Consider the following 19,496-nt stretch of genomic DNA (forward strand, 5'->3'; position numbering starts at 1 on the left):
TAGTCAAAGTGGAAATGACTTTAAAAATGCCCATCAACAGGGCCACATCAATATTTATAGTAGCTCAATTCACAATAGGTAAGCTATGGAACCCACCTAGGTACCCTTCAACAAATGAATGGATAGAGAAAATGTGGTATATATACAAAATGGAATATTACTCAGCCATAAAGAAGAAAGATATGATGGCATTTGATGGTAAATGGATGGAACTGGAGACTATCATGTGAAGTGAAATTAGAATAGGAAAGACAGTAGAATGAATTGGACGTAACTTTCCTATATACGTATATGAATACATGACCAGTGTAATAGCACATCAAGTACAACCACAAGAAGAAGTTATAATCCCATGTATGTACAATATGTCAAAATATATTCTACTATTATATATCACTAAAAAGAACAAATAAAAAAATTTAAAAATGTCTATCAGTGGGTGAATGGATAGACAAATTGTACAATTATACCTACAATGAAATATTTTTCAACCATAAAAATGAGTAAGTACTGATACATGCTATAATGTGGATGAGTCTGGAAAACTTATATTAAGTGAAAGAACCTAAACACAATGGTCACATATAGCATGGTTCATTTATATGTAATATTCAGAATAGATAAAAGCATTGAGAATGTATACAGATTGGTAGTTGGATGGGAGGAATGGGGCGATATGGTATTGTAATTTAGAGCATAGGACAAATAGAGGAGTAGAACAAAGAAGGTTTCAGATTAGACATTCAAAGGATTGAAGCCATATTAAAAAAAGATCACTAAATGGGATGACATGCAGGAAAAAATGAGAAATAAAAACAAACAAATATATTAGCATTAACTTAGCAGGAGGCCAGAGTTTTAACATCAAAGTAAGTTCAGATTTGTTTATTAGACACAAAAATGGCCCATTAGCCTTTTCCAAATTAGATGCAGAATTATCTTAAATATTTCTCTTTTTTCCCCCATTGTTCCATTACACACACTTTCTGAACCCAGGGGCCCTATACCACTGAGCTATATCCCCAGCACACTCCCCTTTAAAAAATATCATAGTCTCTTTTTTTGGTGTGTGTTTGGGTACTAGGTATTGAACTTAGGGGAATTGAACTACTGAGCCACATCCCAAGCCCTATTTTGTATTTTATTTAGAGACAGGGTCTCCCTGAGTTGCTTAGTGCCTCACTTTTACTTAGGATGGCTTTGAACTCATGATTCTCCTGTCTCAACCTCCCAAGCTACTGGCATTACAGGTGTGTGCCACCACAACCGTCTAGACAGTCTTACTCAGTTGATCGGGTTGACCTCAAACTTGATCCTCTGGTGTCACCTGCCCAAGTTGCTTAAGATTCAGATGTGGGGGCTGGGGTTGTGGCTCAGCAGTAGAGCGCTCACCTGGCACATGCGAAGCCCTGGGTTCGATCCTCAGCACCACATAAAAATAAATAAAATAAAGGTATTTTAAAAAAAAGTTAAAAGAAAGATACAGGTATACACCACTGCATGCACCTTAAATCATTTGATAAGAACAAGACAAAATATTGATAGCTTATTTCATAAGATCTTGAACTTTAAGTTGTAGAATTTCATAAACTTGTGGGGGAAAGCCTCACACATTTGATACTGATAAGGAAGGCAGATGCACTTAAATATGGAACATTCTTTTGGACTTAGAATTTTAGAGTATATATCCTCAAAGAATTCAGTGAATAGAAGAAACCATTGCAATTAGTTAAACTAATTTTCATTACTTGAATTCAGTGTAACAGTAAAAGGAGAAAAATGATTGCAAAATGTTATGTTCATAGGTTATATTATGAATCACATAAACTATAGGGAATTTTTATATGTACACTGGAGAGTTTTGTTTGTTTTTGTTTTTACTAATGGTAACTATGTTTTTTCACTTTGTTTTCATTATTTGGTAGCTCCTTTGTCAGTTTAATAAGTAATATTTGATGTTATTTTTGTCTTTAAGAATGTGGAATTATACCATGTCAGAGAAAAAGTGTCCATTCTTGGGAGAATAAGGTTAACCCTCTTCTTCAATTGCAGATGATGAAAGCTATGAACAAGTCCAATGAGCATGTGCTGGCAGGAGGTGCCTGCTTCAATGAAAAGGCAGACTCTCACCTTGTGTGTGTACAGAATGATGATGGAAACTATCAGACCCAGGCTATCAGTATTCACAATCAGCCCAGGAAAGGTAAGTGTTTGAGCTAGTTGAGATTTTAATAATGGAAGGTTATTCTGAACTTGGAACGTTGGCTATCTCATTTCCATTACACACACTTTCTAGATGAGTGACCATAAACTAACTAATGAGCTTTTTCAAGAATGTCCATGTTCTCTAGAATTATGTTGACTCCCATGTAGTCAGACTCAAAGAATCTTGGAAATGAGGTCTCTGTTATTGAAGGAAACATTTTAGAAGTACTGTGTCATGATATTGCTTGTGCCATCACTGGTATTTGAAGGTGAGACTAGGCTCTTTAGTGAGATTATGCTCAGATCTATTTGGAACTTGTTAGATGAATATATGCAATTAATTAATAAGTTGACAGGATTCTGGAGGAATCTTCCTAGTTTCAGTGCTACCTAGAATATGGTCTCATTACTTAGGAGATTGTTAGAAATAAGAAATCTATGAAGCAGATAAATCTGCTAACTAGAATTTTAGCTAGATCCCTGAGTGATTAAATTATATATTTAAATTTAAGAAACTTTGCTCAAGGTAGTATTATCCAAAGTGTTTTCTGTGGTTTAAAAAAAATATTCACATAAATAAATGAAAGTCTTTCTTTAATAAATAAAAATCTGAGAAACCCTGTGTTAAACAACTTCATAAACAGGTTTCCTTAACACAGATCTTTTTCAGATCCTTTAACAAGCTAATTTTTCAAAAGGAAGACAGTGTATATTTTTTCCCACATTTATTTGACCACAGACTTTTTCTTCAGGGTGTCTCCCTAAACTATATTTTGTGAAATTATAATTTTATTGATAAAACTTGCTAGCATTCAGAGGATGATTTAAGACCTGTGAGAAATTTGCATCTAGATAGAAACTGACTTTTTTTTTTTCCTTTTGGCAGTGTTATGAGATTGAACCCATAGCCTTATGCATAGTAGGCATGTACCCTACCTTTGAGCTACATCTCCAGCCCTCAAAGGAAGACTTCTTAAATAAAATATTAGTGTTTGATCTGGAAAAGAGTACATTGGAAGAAGATGGAAAAATAGCTACTTCTATTTAGATTTTATTATGTGAAAATAAGGTTCAGCTTATTCTCTATAGATACAAAACACTATAACCAGAATCAGGCGAAAAACCAGATTTAAGGCAGATTTGGGTTCAGTTTGAGATCACAATCTATTACCTTGAGAATCTGTCCAAAAGTAGAATGGATCACCTGTGCTATTGTGGGCTCCCAAACACTTTAGAAGAGTAGGACAAAAGCTGGATGACCATCTGTAGAGATACTGTAGGCCAGTGGGTAGGAAGTTGGCTTATCCCAGTCCAGTTTAAGATGGATAGTATAGTGAAGCTTTCCTAAAGCTAAATATAATTGCATATCTTTTCTTTTATAAAGAAATACTAGTAGTTGGAGTTTGTCTTTTAAATGTTTTTTTTTTAAGCAACTCTTCTTGTAAAATATATTTTGTACCATATCTTCATCTTCAATATATATTTAATCTAAAAAAAAATTGGAAATCATTGGATTACACTAGGGGCCACAAACCTTTTATGTGCAGGGCAAAATGATTAGTACTTTAGGCCTGCAGTCTTTGTCACTAACTACTCAGGTGTGATTCTGGTGTCTAAAAACTCCCTTAGACAATATGCAAATGATGGACATGGCTGTGGTCCAATAAAAGTTTATTTACAAAACTAGACTACAGATCATGTAGGCTGTAATTTGCTAACCCCTGGACTTGACCATTAAGATTTCTTTGTAGTAATATTCTTTTGATTCTTGAGAGCAAAAACAGGATCTTATTTTAAATGAAGGATCTTATTTTAAAATTTCTTTCCCAAAGCAGTCATAAGCATGAGAATTATTGGCTACATTATAGACTTATCACCTAATCATTTTGGATATATTATTTGAATATACTTGTGCTAGGTGCCTTTTATGCCTTTAGTGAACAACTAGTTTAAAAATACATTGAAGACAGTTGCCTACTATATGCCCACTAGAGAATTGTTTCACAATTAAAGAAATTTTGGGGTTAGGGCTGTGGCTTAGCGGTGGGACACTTGCCTGGCATGTGTGAGGCACTGAGTTTGGTTCTTGGCACCACATATAAATAAATAAAAGTCTGTTAACAACTAAAAAAATATTTAAAAAAAGAAATTATTGACTATATACTGTGGTATATAGATACAGTGTTTTTTATTTTTTATATGATGTTCGAAATTCCCAATTACCAAATATTTCATTATTGTTCCCAACCCCTCCATCTGAGGTATGTTGTCACTAAACTATTTCTATTGCTATTCTAGTGACTGGTGCCAGTTTCTTTGTGTTCAGTGGCGCTCTGAAATCCTCTTCAGGATACCTCGCCAAGTCCAGTATTGTGGAAGGTAAAGAACGAATTATTCACTGCATGTGCTTTGGTTCAGACCTAATTATACAACTAAACAGCAAGAAACATTACAAGAAGCATTAATATTTCTGCTTTAGATGTCTGGCCCCTATTATTTCTTCTGTGGCACCTCACTCTTCAGCAAATTAAAACTGTCATGAGAGTGCTTAATTCTCCAAAGAAGGGAGTAAGTAGTACAGATACCATGGGACAGTTACCATGGGACATAAAAAAATAAGAGATGACACCTTTCCTAGCTCTGGGATAAGGTATCCAAGGGGATGTAGTTAGAGTTCAGATATATGCACATATGCAAATATGTAGATGAAGTTCACTCCCTCCTACCTATAAGAATGCTGTGATTACTGACACAGTGGTGCACAGCTGTATATGTAGATGAAGTTCACTCCCTCCTACCTATAAGAATGCGGTGATTACTGACACAGTGGTGCACAGCTGTATATGTAGATGAAGTTCACTCCCTCCTACCTATAAGAATGCGGTGATTACTGACACAGTGGTGCACAGCTGTAAAATCCCAGTTGTTTTGGAGGCTGAGGCAGGAGGATCAGGAGTTCAAAGCCAGCGGCAGCAAAAATGAGGTGCTAAGCAACTCAGTGAGTTCCTATCTCTAAATAAATTTCAGAATAAGGCTGGGGATGTGGCTCAATGGTTGAGTGCCCCTGAGTTCAATCCCTGGTAACCCCCACCCCCACCAAAAAAAAAAAAAAAAAAGAGAGAATGCTGTGATCATCATTCAGGATACAGAAAGAGATGTGCTTGCTATGGGGTTGCTATAATTAACATGACCCATATCCTGATAAAAGTTAATTAAATGAAAAGCTAATCAACACATTTTTTATTTTCTTTGTTGGTTCTTTATTTTGATCTGGTTAGTCTTGTTGCATTACAAATTATTCCAAGACTTAATGGCTTAAAATAGCCATTTTATCATGCTTGTTGTTTGCTCTAGATGATGAATCCTGACAGGACAGTTCAGGGACACTTTGACCCTGTTTGGTGATCTCAGTAGGGTTGACTTAAAGGTAAGGGTTATTTATTGTCAGTGAGCTAGTGTTCTCTGAAGGTTTGTTTACACACACATCTGGGTCCTACTTGGGATGATTTAAACGCTAGGAGTCAGTGCTGGGGTTGTAGCTTAGTGGTAGAATTCTTGCCTTGCATGTGTAAGGCACTGGGTTCGACGCTCAGCATCATATACAAATAAATAAAATAAAAGTCCATCAACAACAACAACAAAAGACTAGGAATCATCACTGGAGTACTTTCACATGTACTCCTTTGCACAGCCTGTCAATCTTGTGATATTGGGCTTCTTAGGTGGTGGTTCAGGACTCCAAGCATGAGTAAGCCAGCAACAAGGTAGAAGAAGTTGTACTGCTCTTTGTGACCCAGTCTAAAAAGTCACATAGTATCCCTTTGACCATCTAGTTTTGGAAGAAAGGAGAGGAATTAGACTCCACTTCTTGATGGGGAATGGAAAGGTAGCATTGTAGAAAAACACATCAAATAGAAGATGCGGCTAGTGTTGGAAAATCATTGGCCACATGAGGATAAGTTTCAGTTTCCACAGTAGTGAGCAAGGCCCTTTCTGAAAGCAGTCCTTTCTGAGGGCTGAATACCAGTGTGCTAATTAGATAATCTTACATAGATTTGTAGATACTGGCTTTGATCTTTTTTTTTTTTGTAAATTTAATAAAATAGTGAAACTCAGAGTATAATAGTATTTTACAACAAAAATTCAAAACTCTTGACTATCAAGAGCCCAGATGTTCAAGACTAGCTTGGGCAACATAGTGAGACTCCATCTCGAAAAGAAATTTGTTAAGAAGTCTAGACCGAATCTCATTTTGTCTAAAGTAACTAATTAATACCTATCTAGGCTATTGTTAAGTTTGTGGGGGTTTTTTGTTTGTTTTTTTATAAAGTGATTAAAAAATAATGTAAAAATCCTCAGAAATATATATATATCTCACTTAAGTGTTGCTTAAAGGATAAATTGAACTGAAACAGATTCTTACAAATGCAAAACAGTGTTTTTGAAAGGCATGTGTTAACCAGGCATGGTGGCACACATTTGTAATTCAGCCACTTGGGAGGCAGGAGGATTGCAAATTTGAGGCCAGACTCTGGCAATCTAGCAGAACCCTGTCTAAAAATAAAATAAGAAGTCCTTGTGATGTAGCTCAGTGGTAAAGTACACCTGGGTTTGATTTCCATCCACCCCCCACCACACACACAAAGTTATGTGTCATGTGTTTATGTCCCTGGTTTGGTTTCTTGGGTCTTACATTTCACTGTGTTTCAGTAGAGAAATTGGCTGCTTATTTGTAAAATTTTATGAAGGCTCTGTAGAAATTATCACAGCTGACAAGATTGTATGTCAGTGAAGCAGGGTAATTGCTCAGCACATAACAACTTTTACCCTCAATTTCATTGTTTAACTTTGACTCAGGTAGATAGCTGAAAAATAGTTACCATCTGTTGACTACGTAACCTATATGAAACTCTGGTAGGTTTGCCTTATTGCTGGTCAGTAAGTAGATATATTCCCAAGTGTACTACTGTAGTGTATTCAGTGATTTACTTAACAAACATTTACTGGGTATTCAGTCTGTGCCAGGCAATCACAGTTAGGTGAGACACATGGAGGTACAAATAAATAAATACATATGATCTGAGCATAAGGAATTAAAGAGAGGAAACAGAAACAAAGTGTTCTGTGAGTCCAGAAGAGCAATGTGACCATGTATGTTTCCCTTTGAGCAGCCCTCAGGAGAAACCCTTAATTGTATCTGAAGTGAAATCAACAGGCAAGTATTTTAAGCAGGATCCTTCTTGGCATTTGCCCTCACAACTCGTTTAATGAATAAGAAATTCAGCCCAAAAAACAAAACCTTTGTATCTGTTAGCTTTGAAGAACAGAGTGAAGTTTCACATTTAACATCTGAGGGATTTGCTAATGCCAGGTACTGCATCACATCTGCACTCCATAGCTTTGCATTGTTTCCATCTGTATTATCTTGGTGCTGATTCTTAGATGGCGTTATGGTCCAGATCACTGCAGAGAACATGGATTCCTTGAGGCAGGCGCTTCGAGAGATGAAGGACTTCACCATCACCTGTGGAAAGGCAGATGCAGAGGATCCCCAGGAGCACATTCACATCCAGTGGGTGGATGACGACAAGAACGTTAACAAGGGGTAAATGCAGCCCACTTCCCCCCTTGTGGCACTTGTAGGACAGCTCTGGGTTTTGACTGCTCTCTATACTGGTGTTTTATAGTTTTACTTATTAAAAGCCTAAGAAAAAAGGACTGTATAATAGAGCTTTAAATTTCTGATTTCTTGGCTTAATTTGTGAAAGAGTTTATGTATTTTTAAATATTTCTTTTAGTTGTAGTTGAACATAGAACCTTTGTTTTATTTATTTTTATGTGGTGCTAAGGATTGAATCCAGTGCCTCACACATGCTAGAGAAGCACTCTACTACTGCTCTACAACCCCATCCCGAGTTTCTGTATTTTTAAGGGAAGGATAAGGGGAAAGATTGATGAAACAGAAAAGTCTTTCTACAGTTTCTGAAGTAATAGAAATAGCCTTTTATGACTTACAAAGCATTTTTGCTAATATTTGTTTCATTTGATATAACAAGTAGTATTATTTCCATTTTACAGAATGATTCATAGGTACCAAAAAGATAAATGGTTTGTCAGATCCATAAACCTAGGACGTGGCAGGACTAGGACTTAAAACTACCTCTTTAGGCTTTAGATCTTACATTCTTTCCCAGTATATGGCAATTCTTTTTGAATGACTCAAGACAAAATTTTGGAGTCTTTTTTGACACTTTTCTTTCTCTTATACTCCACATTGTGGAATTCTTAATTCAAAGTAAATCCTGCTCATTTGTACTTCTTACTGTTTCTCACCACCTCTACTACTATCATCCTAGTATAAGCCATCATCTCATTTGGTCTAGATTATTGCAGTAGCCTCTCCATTGGTTTCCTTGTTTCTGGTGTTGGCCTGCGTTCCTCCAACCCAGTCTGTTTCCAGTATAACAGCCAGGATAATGTCACTTTTCTCCTCACACTCACCAATGGCTTCCAGTATTTTTTAGTGCAAAAGCCAAAGTTGTTTATGACCTATATGGTCTTACACAATCTGGGCATCCCTCTTCCCACCCTGTTACCTCTCAGAAACAACACTGGCTTGATTTCCTTCCTTCCTTCCTTCCTTCCTTCCTTCCTTCCTTCCTTCCTTCCTTCCTTCCTTCCGGGGTGGAGGTTGTACCCAGAATTAAACTCAGGGATGCTTAACCACTTAGCCACATCCCCAGTTCTTTTTATTTTTTGAGACAAGGCCTTGCTAAACTTGCTGAGGCTGGCTTTGAACTTGTGATCCTCCTGCCTCCCAAGCCACAGGGATTATAGACGTGCACCACCCTGCCCGAAAACACTGGTTTCTTACTTGAATACAGCTATATTTCTACCCTAGACCTTTGTACATGCTATTCTCTCAGTTTATATTTAGTCACATAAATCACTTCCTCGCCTTCAAATCTTTTTAAAAATGTCACATTCTCAATAAGGCCTTTCATGGTCAACTTATCTGTATTTTAACCCTCTCATATATTTCTCTCTCCCACATCTAATATTTACTGTTTCCCTCCTCATCATTATATTTCTCAATAGCACTATAATATATAATATATTTTTACTTATTTGTTTTACTATATGTCCCTGGAGTGCAAGCCCCATGAGTATAGGAATTTTAGTCTGGCTTATTCATTGCGTGCGCGCGCGCGTGCTCTCTCTCTCTCTCTCTCTATATATATATATATATATATTTTTTTTCAATGTGTAATTTCTTTTTTTAATTTTTTTAATTGATTGTTCAAAACATTACAAAGCTCTTGACATATCATATTTCATACATTAGATTCAAGTGGATTATGAACTCCCATTTTTACCCCAAATACAGATTGCAGAATCACATCGGTTACACATCCACATTTTTACATAATGCCATATTAGTAACTGTTGTATTCTGCTACTTTTCCTATCCTCTACTATCCCCTCTCCCCTCCCCCTCCCATCTTCTCTCTCTACCCCATCTACTGTAATTCATTTCTCTCCAGTATTCATTGCTATATTTATTACCAATACCTAAAATACTATCTGGCACCTACTAAGTATTTCTTAAAAATATTGTTTGAGCTGGGCCTGGTAGTACATGCCACTAATCCCACTGACTCAGGAGACTGAGGCAGGAGGATTTCAGGTTCAAAGCCAGCCTTGGAATGTAACAAGACTCTCTCCCAACCATGAAAGATGAAAGGGCTGGGGATAGCTCAGTAATAAAGGGTCCCTTTGTTCAGTCCCTAGTACTGGAAAAAAATGGATTGAATGAATAAATATACCATAATTCATTATATTCATCTTTTTCCCATTCATTTATCCATCCATCTGTCCATCCATCCTTCAGGTTATGTCAAAGTTCTGGTAAAACAAATTGAATTTTCCAAGCTAGATGATGTGGTGCATACTTTTACTCTCAGTTACTTGGGAGGCTGAAACAAGAGGATCATAAGTTTGTGGCCAGCTTGGGCAATTTAGTAAGACTCTGTCTCAAAATAAAAGGTGTTGGGGATGTAGCTCAATGGAACACTTAAATAGTGCAGACCCTGGGTTCAGTACCTAGCACTGCTATAAATAAACAAATAAATAACGAGGAGGAGGAGGAAAAAAAGAATTCCAGAGACTGGGAATATAGCTCAGTGGTAAAATATGTGCTTAGCATACATGGTTTTCATCCACATCCAGTATGTGCTGAGTTCAATCTCTCAGCACTAGAAAAGAAAAAAAAGGGCAAAAATGTGTTTCCTGCTAATAAATATTCAGTCTAGTTTTTAAGAATTATAAATTAATAAGTATACCAAAGTATGGAAGAAATTGACTAAAAACTATATAAGATATGAAAATTTTAAAAGCAAATAGGAAGCTTGGTAGACATGGTAGGGCCATATTCAAGAAAGATTCCACAGAGAAATAACTGGTGCTTAAACTGACTATGGTGAGGTAAGTAAGTATTTGCCACATAATTGTGCCCAAAGGGGTATTTTAGTCTGAGGGAACAGCAGGAGTAAAAGCAGAAAGAGGGCATTTAGAACATGGCACCCCATAATTTTTTAAATTTTTCAGGGGAGGAACAAAAAGGAACAATTTCTTGCTTCTTTTCTATTCTTCCCCCCCTCCCACTTGTCCCTATTCCCATGTTCTGGGTTGAACTCAGGACCTTGAGCACATTAAGCATACACTGTACGACAGAGTTACACCCTCAGCCAAAAAGATGCAATTTCCTATCAATGTATGTTTTCCTGTTTCACAAGTAACCCTTTTATCTTCCCATTCTGTTTTTAAAAATATTTACTTTTTAGTTGTAGTTGGACACAATACCTTCATTTTATTTGTTTTTATGTGGTACTGAGGATTGAACCCAGGGCCTCGCACATATGCTAGGCAAATGCTCTACCATTGAGCTACAACCCCAGCCCTATCTTCCCATTCTTAATTGAAAAATTTAGTTTCAAAATAAGCTTGTGTTTAATTCTTATAGTTGGAAATATGTATAATTGGAAAAAAATGATTACTCTGAAAATTTGGTGCTGTAAGGTATCAGTAACTGACAACAGCAAGTTGCCCTTTTCTATAGCAGCTGCTGGTGGCAGCTTCTTAGAGTAGGACAAAAAACTCACCAGAAAACATTCTTGAACTCAGTTTGTAATATATAGACTGATTGTTTTCCAATTCGTTACTGAATTACAAATGTTTTGTCTCAAAGTATTCTAATCAACTGAGGGTGCCTTTTGGGGAGGGTAGGTACTGGGCATTGAACCCAGGGCCTTGCTCATGCTAAGTATGAATGATACCACTGACCAACACTCTGACCCCCCTATTTTAGCATTGGTGCATGATGTTAGAATTTATTTTGATTTTTTTATTTTGGGGGGATATTGAGGATTGAACCCTGGGGTGCTTAACCACTGAGCCACATCCCAAGCCCTTTTTTACATTTTATTTAGAGATAGGGTCTTGCTGGGTTGCTAACTGCCTCACTACATTGCTGAGGCTGGATTTGAACTCATGATCCTCCTGTCTCAGCCTCCTTAGCTGCTAGGGTTACAGGGACGGGCTACTGCACCCTGCCCTAAATTAAAATTTTAACTTAAATTGTTTAATAATTTTAATCTAAATGAATGAAGTGAATGCCTGATAATTTTTTTTTTTTTAGTCCTAATACTGGGACACTTTATCACAGAACTACACCCTCAGCCCTTTTTTATTATTTTTTTTAGACTTTTTCCTTTCAGCTGGTACAGTGGCATATGCCTATAATAATCCCAGTGACTTTGGAGGCTGAGGCAGGAGGATCACATGTTCAAAGCCAGCCTTATAATTTAGTGAGGCCCTAAGCAACTCAGTGAGAACTGGTCTCAAATAAAAAGAACTGGGGATGTGGTTCAGTGGTTAAGTAACCCTAGGTTCAATCCCCAAAACAAAACAAAACAAAATTTTTTTTCTTCTTATATATTTTTTTGGTATATTATTGTTGCACATAATGATGGGATTTGTTGTTACATATTCATACATGCATACAATATAACTATATAATTTAGCCAGTATTATTCCTCAATATTTTCCTTTTCCTTTCTCTCCTCCCTCCCCAGGGTCTCTTAGCTCTACTCTGCTAATCTCCCCTTAATTTTAATGAGACTCCCTACCCCTCCACACATACCTTTCTTTTCCTTTTTCCTCTCTAGCGTCCACATATGAGAGAAAACGTATGACATATGACCCTTGACTTTCTGAGTTTGGCTTATTTTGTTTAACGTAATGGTCTCAAAATTCCATCCATTTTCCTGCAAATGATATAATCTCATTCTTCTTTATAGCCGAATAAAACTTTATTGTGTGTATAATACCACATTTTCTTTCTTTTTTTTTTGTGGGGAGTACTGGGGATTATATTTTATTTAGAGACAGAGTCTTGCTAAGTTGCTGAGGCTGGCTTTGAACCCACAATCCTCCTGCCTTAGATTCCCAATCCAGCAGAATTACAGGCATGCACCACCGCACCCGGCATATATCACATTTTCTTTATCTATTCATGGACACTTGGGCTGGTTGCATAATTTGTCTGTTGCCAACAGTGTGATTGTGTTCTTTTTTCCTCTACATCTTTTCCATCATTTATTTTTGTTTGTATTCTTTAAGACTGACATTCTAACCGAAGTGAGATGAAATTTCAGTGATTTGCATTTCCCTAATTGCTAATGATGTTGAACATTTTTGCATATATTTGTTGGTCATTTTTATTCTTTTGAAAAGTGTCTTTAGTTCATTTGCCCATTTATTGAATTATTTGATTTTTTTTTTTTTGGTGTTAAGTTTGTTGAGGTCTTTATATTCTGGATTTTACATCTCTGTCAGAAGAATAGCTCCCAAAGATTTTCTCCCCAGTCTGTCTTCACATTCTTAATTGTTTCCTTTGCTGTGAAGAAGCTTTTAAATTTGATGTCATCTCACTTATTAACTTGGCATTATTATTTCCTGAGTTTCAGGGGTCCTATTGAGAAAATTGTTGCCTGAACCTATATGTTAAACCTACGTTGTTTACCCTGCATTTTATTCTAGATGTTGCATAGTTTCCAGCCTGTTTTTATATTCTTTTCAGATAGGGTCTTACTAAGTTGCCCAGTTTGACCTTAAACTTGTGATCCTCCTGCCTCAGCCTCCCCAGTTGCTGGGATTACAGGTGTGCACCACCACACCCATCTAATTTGACTTTTAATACATAGACAATCAAGAACATAAATGGTTTGAAAGTTGTTAGGAAGAGTCTAGAGTCTGTGCCAAATGTTTAGGGTCCTTATCAGAATAAATGTGTATCTCCACATATTGAATTTACTTGCTATATTTTAGGAAGGAAATGAATTTCTAAAGTGCTTTTTCTGTTCAGGAATCTAGGAGTGATAGTACTAGAAGGAATTTGCAATAGATACAAGGATACTGGTTCATCAGTTCCCAGTAGAACTGTTCTAATCAACATACTTGGTCAAAAAATTATTTTTTATTTCTTTGGGGGAGTTTTGGGGTGGTGCTGGGGATAGAACCCAGGGCCTCACACATGCTCTACCACTGAGCTATCTCTCTAACCCCCTTTTAAAAATTTTATTTTTGAGACAAGATCTTGCTAAGTTACCCAGGCTGGCCTTGAACTTGGAATCCTCATGCCTCACTCTCCCAAGTAGCTGGGGTTACAAGTGTGTGCCCAGCTAGGTTAAATAATTCTTAATGAACTTTCATTAAATTCCTAATTTAATGAACTCAATTTCATTGAGTTCTGAATAGTTGACCAGTACTGAAATTACAATACACAGAGTGCCTATATCACTTCCTTCAGAAATTCATTTGTAAGGTAGATATGTGAATATATGAAGAATATTACATGATGAATGTTATTAGAGTCAGGAACAGAGTGGGAAAACAAAATTAGATGCATTTTTTTTAAAGAGAGAGCGAGAGAGGAGAGAGAGAGAGAGAGAATTTTTTAATATTCATTTTTCAGTTCTCGGTGGACACAACATCTTTGTTGGTATGTGGTGCTGAGGATCGAACCCGGGCCGCACGCATGCCAGGCGAGCGTGCTACCGCTTGAGCCACATCCCCAGCCCCTAGATGCATTTTTTATGGAAAGAAGGCATGCTAGAAGATCAGGTTTAATTAAATGATTTGTTTACATTAAAGAGAGCCAGCTTCTAGAAAAATTTGTTTGTGAATTTTTTGAATCATTTCAATGCATAGGTCCTGTTTATGTACATTTTTGTACAAAGGCTTCCTATTATAATGTGTTGCAAAGATGGGTTCAACAAGGCACCCAGTGTAGTTAATAGCAAGACTTGATCAGATGTATTTCTTTTCCCTTCCTCTGTTTTAGTGTCATAAGTCCTATAGATGGGAAGTCCATGGAGTCTATAACAAATGTGAAGATATTCCATGGATCGGAGTATAAAGCAAATGGAAAAGTCATCAGATGGACAGAGGTAAGGAAATGAAACTTGGTACCCTTGACCTGCTTTGAGCACAACTTTTTGCCAGGCTGAGAGCCACATTCCAGGCTGATTCCGGAAGATAAAGAAAAAATCTTTCTGAGAAAGAAGTCTTTCCATTTACCTAGTAAACTCTAATTCTCCCTGGTCTGTCTTAGATCCCTGAGAAGAACTGTCATCATGTGTAGCTTGCTGTAATCTGATGAACTTGCTTTTAGAGATTTTTTGCATCAGAATTCAAAGAGTACATCTCTGAGTGGTACATACTATCTTTGGTGTGATCTTCAGAAAGCTACAAGAGTCTTGCTGCATTTATAGTTAAATATCTGAGATAACACAGTCTTAAAAAAAAATAGACTTTTTTTTTTTTTTTTTGCCAGGTGCAGTGCTGCATGCCTGTTATCCCAGTGGTTTAGGAGGCTGAGGCAGGAGGACTGCAAGTTCGAGCCAGCCTCAGCAACATAGCAAGACCCTGTCTCAAAATTAAAAACAAAAATGGGCTAGGGATGTGCTAAGTGGGTGAGCACTCCTAGGTTCAATCCCTGGAACTCCCCCTCCCCAAATCTTTTATTTTTCTTTTCACAATAAGAAATCTAAAGCTCAGAGATAAGTATCTTGTCAATAACTAGAGGCAAATAAGTAATGGCAAGTTCCTAATTTAAACTCATCTCTGGCCAACTTCTAAGCTCATGTACACTAAATTAAGTGCTCTTTACCATGAAAGCTGTATTAATAGAGTCTAATATGGGAATGAAAAGGAACAGGGCTGGGCCCTGATTTTGTGGACAGTCACACAGATCAGCAAGTTTATTCTCAAAGAGTAAATAGGTAGGCCTCTTAATGGTTTTTAAACTTCATGTATATTCTATAAGGTTCAATTATACAATCTCTAGAATTCCTTTCAGATTTGTCTTATTTTTTTTTAAATTCTGTAACTCCTCATTTTCCATTTCATGCATAAAGAAGCTGAAGCTAAGAAAGGTTCATTGTCTTATTCAGGATCTCATAGCTGGTTTCTGATAGCACAGGGACTGCAGCCTATTTCTCTTGGTCTTGAGCTGTTGTTTCATCCTCTATACCAGGCTCCATGATTTTATATTCAGCTGAGCAATTTTAGTTTCTTGCTTTATAATGATCGATCCTTGACACATTTTTAGCAGTGCAGAGTCTGGAACATGTAAAACTCTTTATAGCTTATAAAGCAGTTTGACCTCCATTCCCTCTTTTGTTCTTCAGTAACTCAGTGAGGTAGGCAGAGTACCCATTTCATCATGCTGATGAGAAAATGGGCTTTATAACTTTGTGACTAATGCTGATTGTTAGCAGAGCAGCATCCAGGGTTCTGTCTTCTGACACCCACTTCAGAGCTCTTTCTATCATGTCATGCTGTCACTCTCTCTAGAACATAAAAGCACAGGGCTGCAGAGCTGCTCCCTTGATAATATGCTTAGTATGAGCCCCTTATTTGAACAGTAAGCATTGTATATTGCATTATTTTTTTATATTTTGCTTTTATATTGTTTACACTTTACAGTATCCAGAGATGGTAAGTTCTTTTCATTTTTTAGAGGCAAATTAGGCATTAAGAAGTCCTTTGAAAACTGGGCATGTTAGCACATGCTTGTAGGTCTAGCTACTCAGGAGGCTGAGGTTAGAGGGTTACTTGAGCCCATAAGTTCAAGACCAGCCTGGGCAACATAAATGCCATCTCAAAAAAATAAAAAATAAAAAAGGCCTTTGACATCTGTTAATCCTTTGGTTTGACTAGAGGACTCATTAAGGCATAAGCAGCTGTGTGACTAGGACTTGGGTCTCTCAGTTCACATTTGCTGTGCTTCTGACTATGCACTGGGCAGTGCTTGGCTCTGTGCTAGCACACTGACAACAGCTCCGGTGTCTACAGTGGCAGGGTTATGTAGGGAGAAAAGCTCTGTGTAGGTCAAGAGGCAGAAGAGTTGGATTCTAGGCTTGGCTCTCTCTGAATATTTTTGTGCACTTGAGTGAGTCACTTCCTCAGAACGTTGTCCATACATCAGTATTACCTTTTAAGAGTGTATAATGCAAAATGGAGGCCTTTTCTAGTTCTGAGTAGGATGTGCCATCAGGCTGGGGTGGAGTCTTGCAGGGAAATAGGCTGCTACTACCAATATGTGTGTGCAGGGACCATGAAGATTTTTTTTTTTTTTTTGGTGCCCTACTTTTCATGACCCAGGAACTATATGGTGTCCTGCTCTTGTCAGATCATCTTGCACTTCTTGGAGAACTATAGTGCTTATCCACTTGTGAGCTAATCCACTTATTCAAAATCTATGCCAAAGATTAAAAGTCTCTTTTGTTTGGGGAACAGGTGTTTTTCCTAGAAAATGATGATCAGCATAATTGCCTAAGTGATCCTGCAGATCATAGCAGATTGACTGAGCATGTTGCCAAGGCTTTTTGCCTTGCACTGTGTCCCCACCTGAAGCTTCTGAAGGAAGATGGAATGACAAAACTGGGACTACGTGTGACACTGGACTCAGACCAGGTAAGAAGAATCTTAGCTTCTGAAGCTGGCCTTGGGCAATGTCTGTATTTTCTGTCATGAGTTTTCCTGAATCAACCCAGAGCTTACTTCTCCAGATCTCCTGGCCTTCACAGATGTAATGTTCTAATCTCCCTCTAATATTAAAATACCCATATATCCTCTTGGTAAGATGCTCTCTGAACGTTTTAACCATGTCCTCTTTACCACATGCCTTCTAGAGAATTACCTGCCTTCTCTCCATGGTCAGGAGAGGAGTGTGAGGACCTGCCACCCTCTGACTGGCACCTGTGTGATACTTCACAGTCCCACCCATCATGCATCACTCTTTGCTCCCTTTGAGCGCACTAGTCCCTAATCTTGTTGTTTTCTTAATCCAGTTAGAGCAGGCTTCTGTTAACTGGCCGCTGCAATCACCCATGCCTTAATGAGATTTTTCTTTTTTTTTTTTTTTTAAGAGAGAGTGAGAGAGAGGGAGAGGAGAGAGAGAGAGAGAGAGAGAGAGAGAGAGAGAGAGAGAGAGAGAGAGAGAGAATTTTAATATTTATTTTTTAGTATTTGGCAGACACAACATCTTTGTTTGTATGTGGTGCTGAGGATCGAACCCGGGCCGCACGCATGCCAGGCAAGCCGGCTACCACTTGAGCCACATCCCCAGCCCGAGATTTTTCTTACTGCCAATATTTTCATACTAGTTTGTGGCTAAAACTTGAGCTTTTCCCCTCCCTCATAATTTTCCTGTCAGTTAAGGTCTCCCGTTGTCAGGCTTCCCTCATGTCTGTCCTAATGTTTTTATAAGCTTTTTGTAGAAACAATCCAGTTCACACCCCCAAGTCCCAGTTCCTTGTCCAAATGTCTTTCTCCTAAGGCTAAGCACTCTAATCTCTACAATTTTTTTGGACTTTGGCTGCCTGAGAGAGGTCCCATTGGTTCTGCTTTGATGTTCATAAATTGTCAGACCTCTTTATCTCCCTCAACCCTTTAGTTTTGAGTCATTTAGAAAATGAGTGTGAGTGTTCAGCATGATCACCCCTCCCAGCTAAGTATTATTTCTGCCCAAAAACTGCTCCTGACCTAAGGTTCTATAGGGAGAAACTGGTTCCTAAGTGCAGAATTGTTCCATTATCAGGGAACTAGTAAATGTTATGTATCTGGCTTCATTTCCTGAGTAGTCATCAATCAATCAAGTATTTATTTTCTGCTAAAGGTCTTGCCTAGGGCTTTAAGAAGCATATCAGGGTATTACTAATGAAGTTTCTTAGTCCTGTTTCAAATGGTATTGATTATCTAGCTAGAGAGGGAAAATTCTCTCACATGAATTAGATAACAAGTGTTTTTCTGCTGAGAATATGAGCCTCTTGAGGGCAGGGGCTCTGTTATCCTTGAATCCCTGTGTTCAAAGGTGCTCATAAAGTGGTGCATGGGTGACTGGATGGACTTAAGAACAAATGTTATATTAGGAAGCTGAACATTGTATGTTTCTCATTTTAATTTTCAAAACCAAAAGTTAATATTATTTCTGACTCTCCATGCCTCTCTATGTGCTGCCTCTTCCAGAAAACAAAAATCCTAAGAGGTTAAGTGATTAGCTCAAGGTCTTATAGCTATCAGGTGGCCAGGATGAATAAATGACAGGTTGATAAATGGCAGCTCAGTGATGAGGAAGAATTTGTATTCACTGTCATGTGACTAGCCCATGACCAAGAAGGATATCACCTTTCACCTTTCCTGCTCAGCCCTTTGAAGGTCTTTTTTTTTTTTTTTTTTTAGTTGTAAATGGACACAATACCTTTATTTTATTTATTTATTTTATGTGGTGCTAAGGATCAAACCCAATGCCTCACATATGCTAGGCGAGCACTGTACCATTGGTGAACCACAACCCAGCCTTGGAGAGATCTTCTGTGTTTAGTAACCTATCATCCCCTTCTCTCTGGGTATAGGTTGGCTATCAAGCAGGGAGCAATGGCCAGCCCCTTCCCTCGCAGTACATGAATGATCTGGACAGCGCCTTGGTGCCAGTGATCCATGGAGGGGCCTGCCAGCTCAGTGAGGGCCCTGTCGTCATGGAACTCATCTTTTATATTCTGGAAAACATCGCATAGGCAAAGAGGACTTCATTTTTTCTTTTCAGACCTGTGGCAACAGCAGTCATATCCAAATCATTTGCACTTTAAAACTGGAAGATTAAGCTTTTGTTAACACTATTAATGGGAGTGGGTGGGATAGGGTGGGAGTGAGGGGGCTTGGGGACA

At 37.8% G+C, this 19,496-nt stretch overlaps 2 protein-coding genes across 5 annotated transcripts in view; one reads left to right on the plus strand and one right to left on the minus strand.

The window, feature by feature from the left end:
• The window catches only part of Zfyve9 (zinc finger FYVE-type containing 9), a 193,966-nt gene extending 174,507 nt beyond the window's left edge, over positions 1–19,459 (plus strand). For both annotated transcript variants that reach the window (XM_026382175.2, XM_026382170.2), the window contains 6 exons: positions 2,053–2,203; positions 4,504–4,584; positions 7,648–7,810; positions 14,609–14,714; positions 17,068–17,244; positions 19,185–19,459. In XM_026382175.2, coding sequence (XP_026237960.2) covers positions 2,053–2,203; positions 4,504–4,584; positions 7,648–7,810; positions 14,609–14,714; positions 17,068–17,244; positions 19,185–19,346 — 840 coding nt within the window. In that variant the 3' untranslated portion in view covers positions 19,347–19,459. The remainder of the gene's footprint in view (positions 1–2,052; positions 2,204–4,503; positions 4,585–7,647; positions 7,811–14,608; positions 14,715–17,067; positions 17,245–19,184) is intronic.
• Positions 1–19,496, minus strand: part of Cc2d1b (coiled-coil and C2 domain containing 1B) — a 77,699-nt gene that overhangs the window by 39,153 nt on the left and 19,050 nt on the right. Inside the window, exon 25 of one of the 3 annotated variants that reach the window (XM_026382198.2) lies at positions 6,158–7,729. The exons of 1 other annotated variant lie outside the window; for it this stretch is intronic. The gene's annotated coding sequence lies outside the window, so the exon portion shown is untranslated. Of the gene's footprint in view, positions 1–6,157; positions 7,730–19,249; positions 19,329–19,496 lie in introns of those variants that run through there. One more of the 3 variants, XM_026382209.2, reaches the window with a different exon arrangement.

The sequence above is a fragment of the Urocitellus parryii genome, chromosome 11 (assembly GCF_045843805.1).
Source record: "Urocitellus parryii isolate mUroPar1 chromosome 11, mUroPar1.hap1, whole genome shotgun sequence".
NCBI lineage: Eukaryota > Metazoa > Chordata > Mammalia > Rodentia > Sciuridae > Urocitellus > Urocitellus parryii.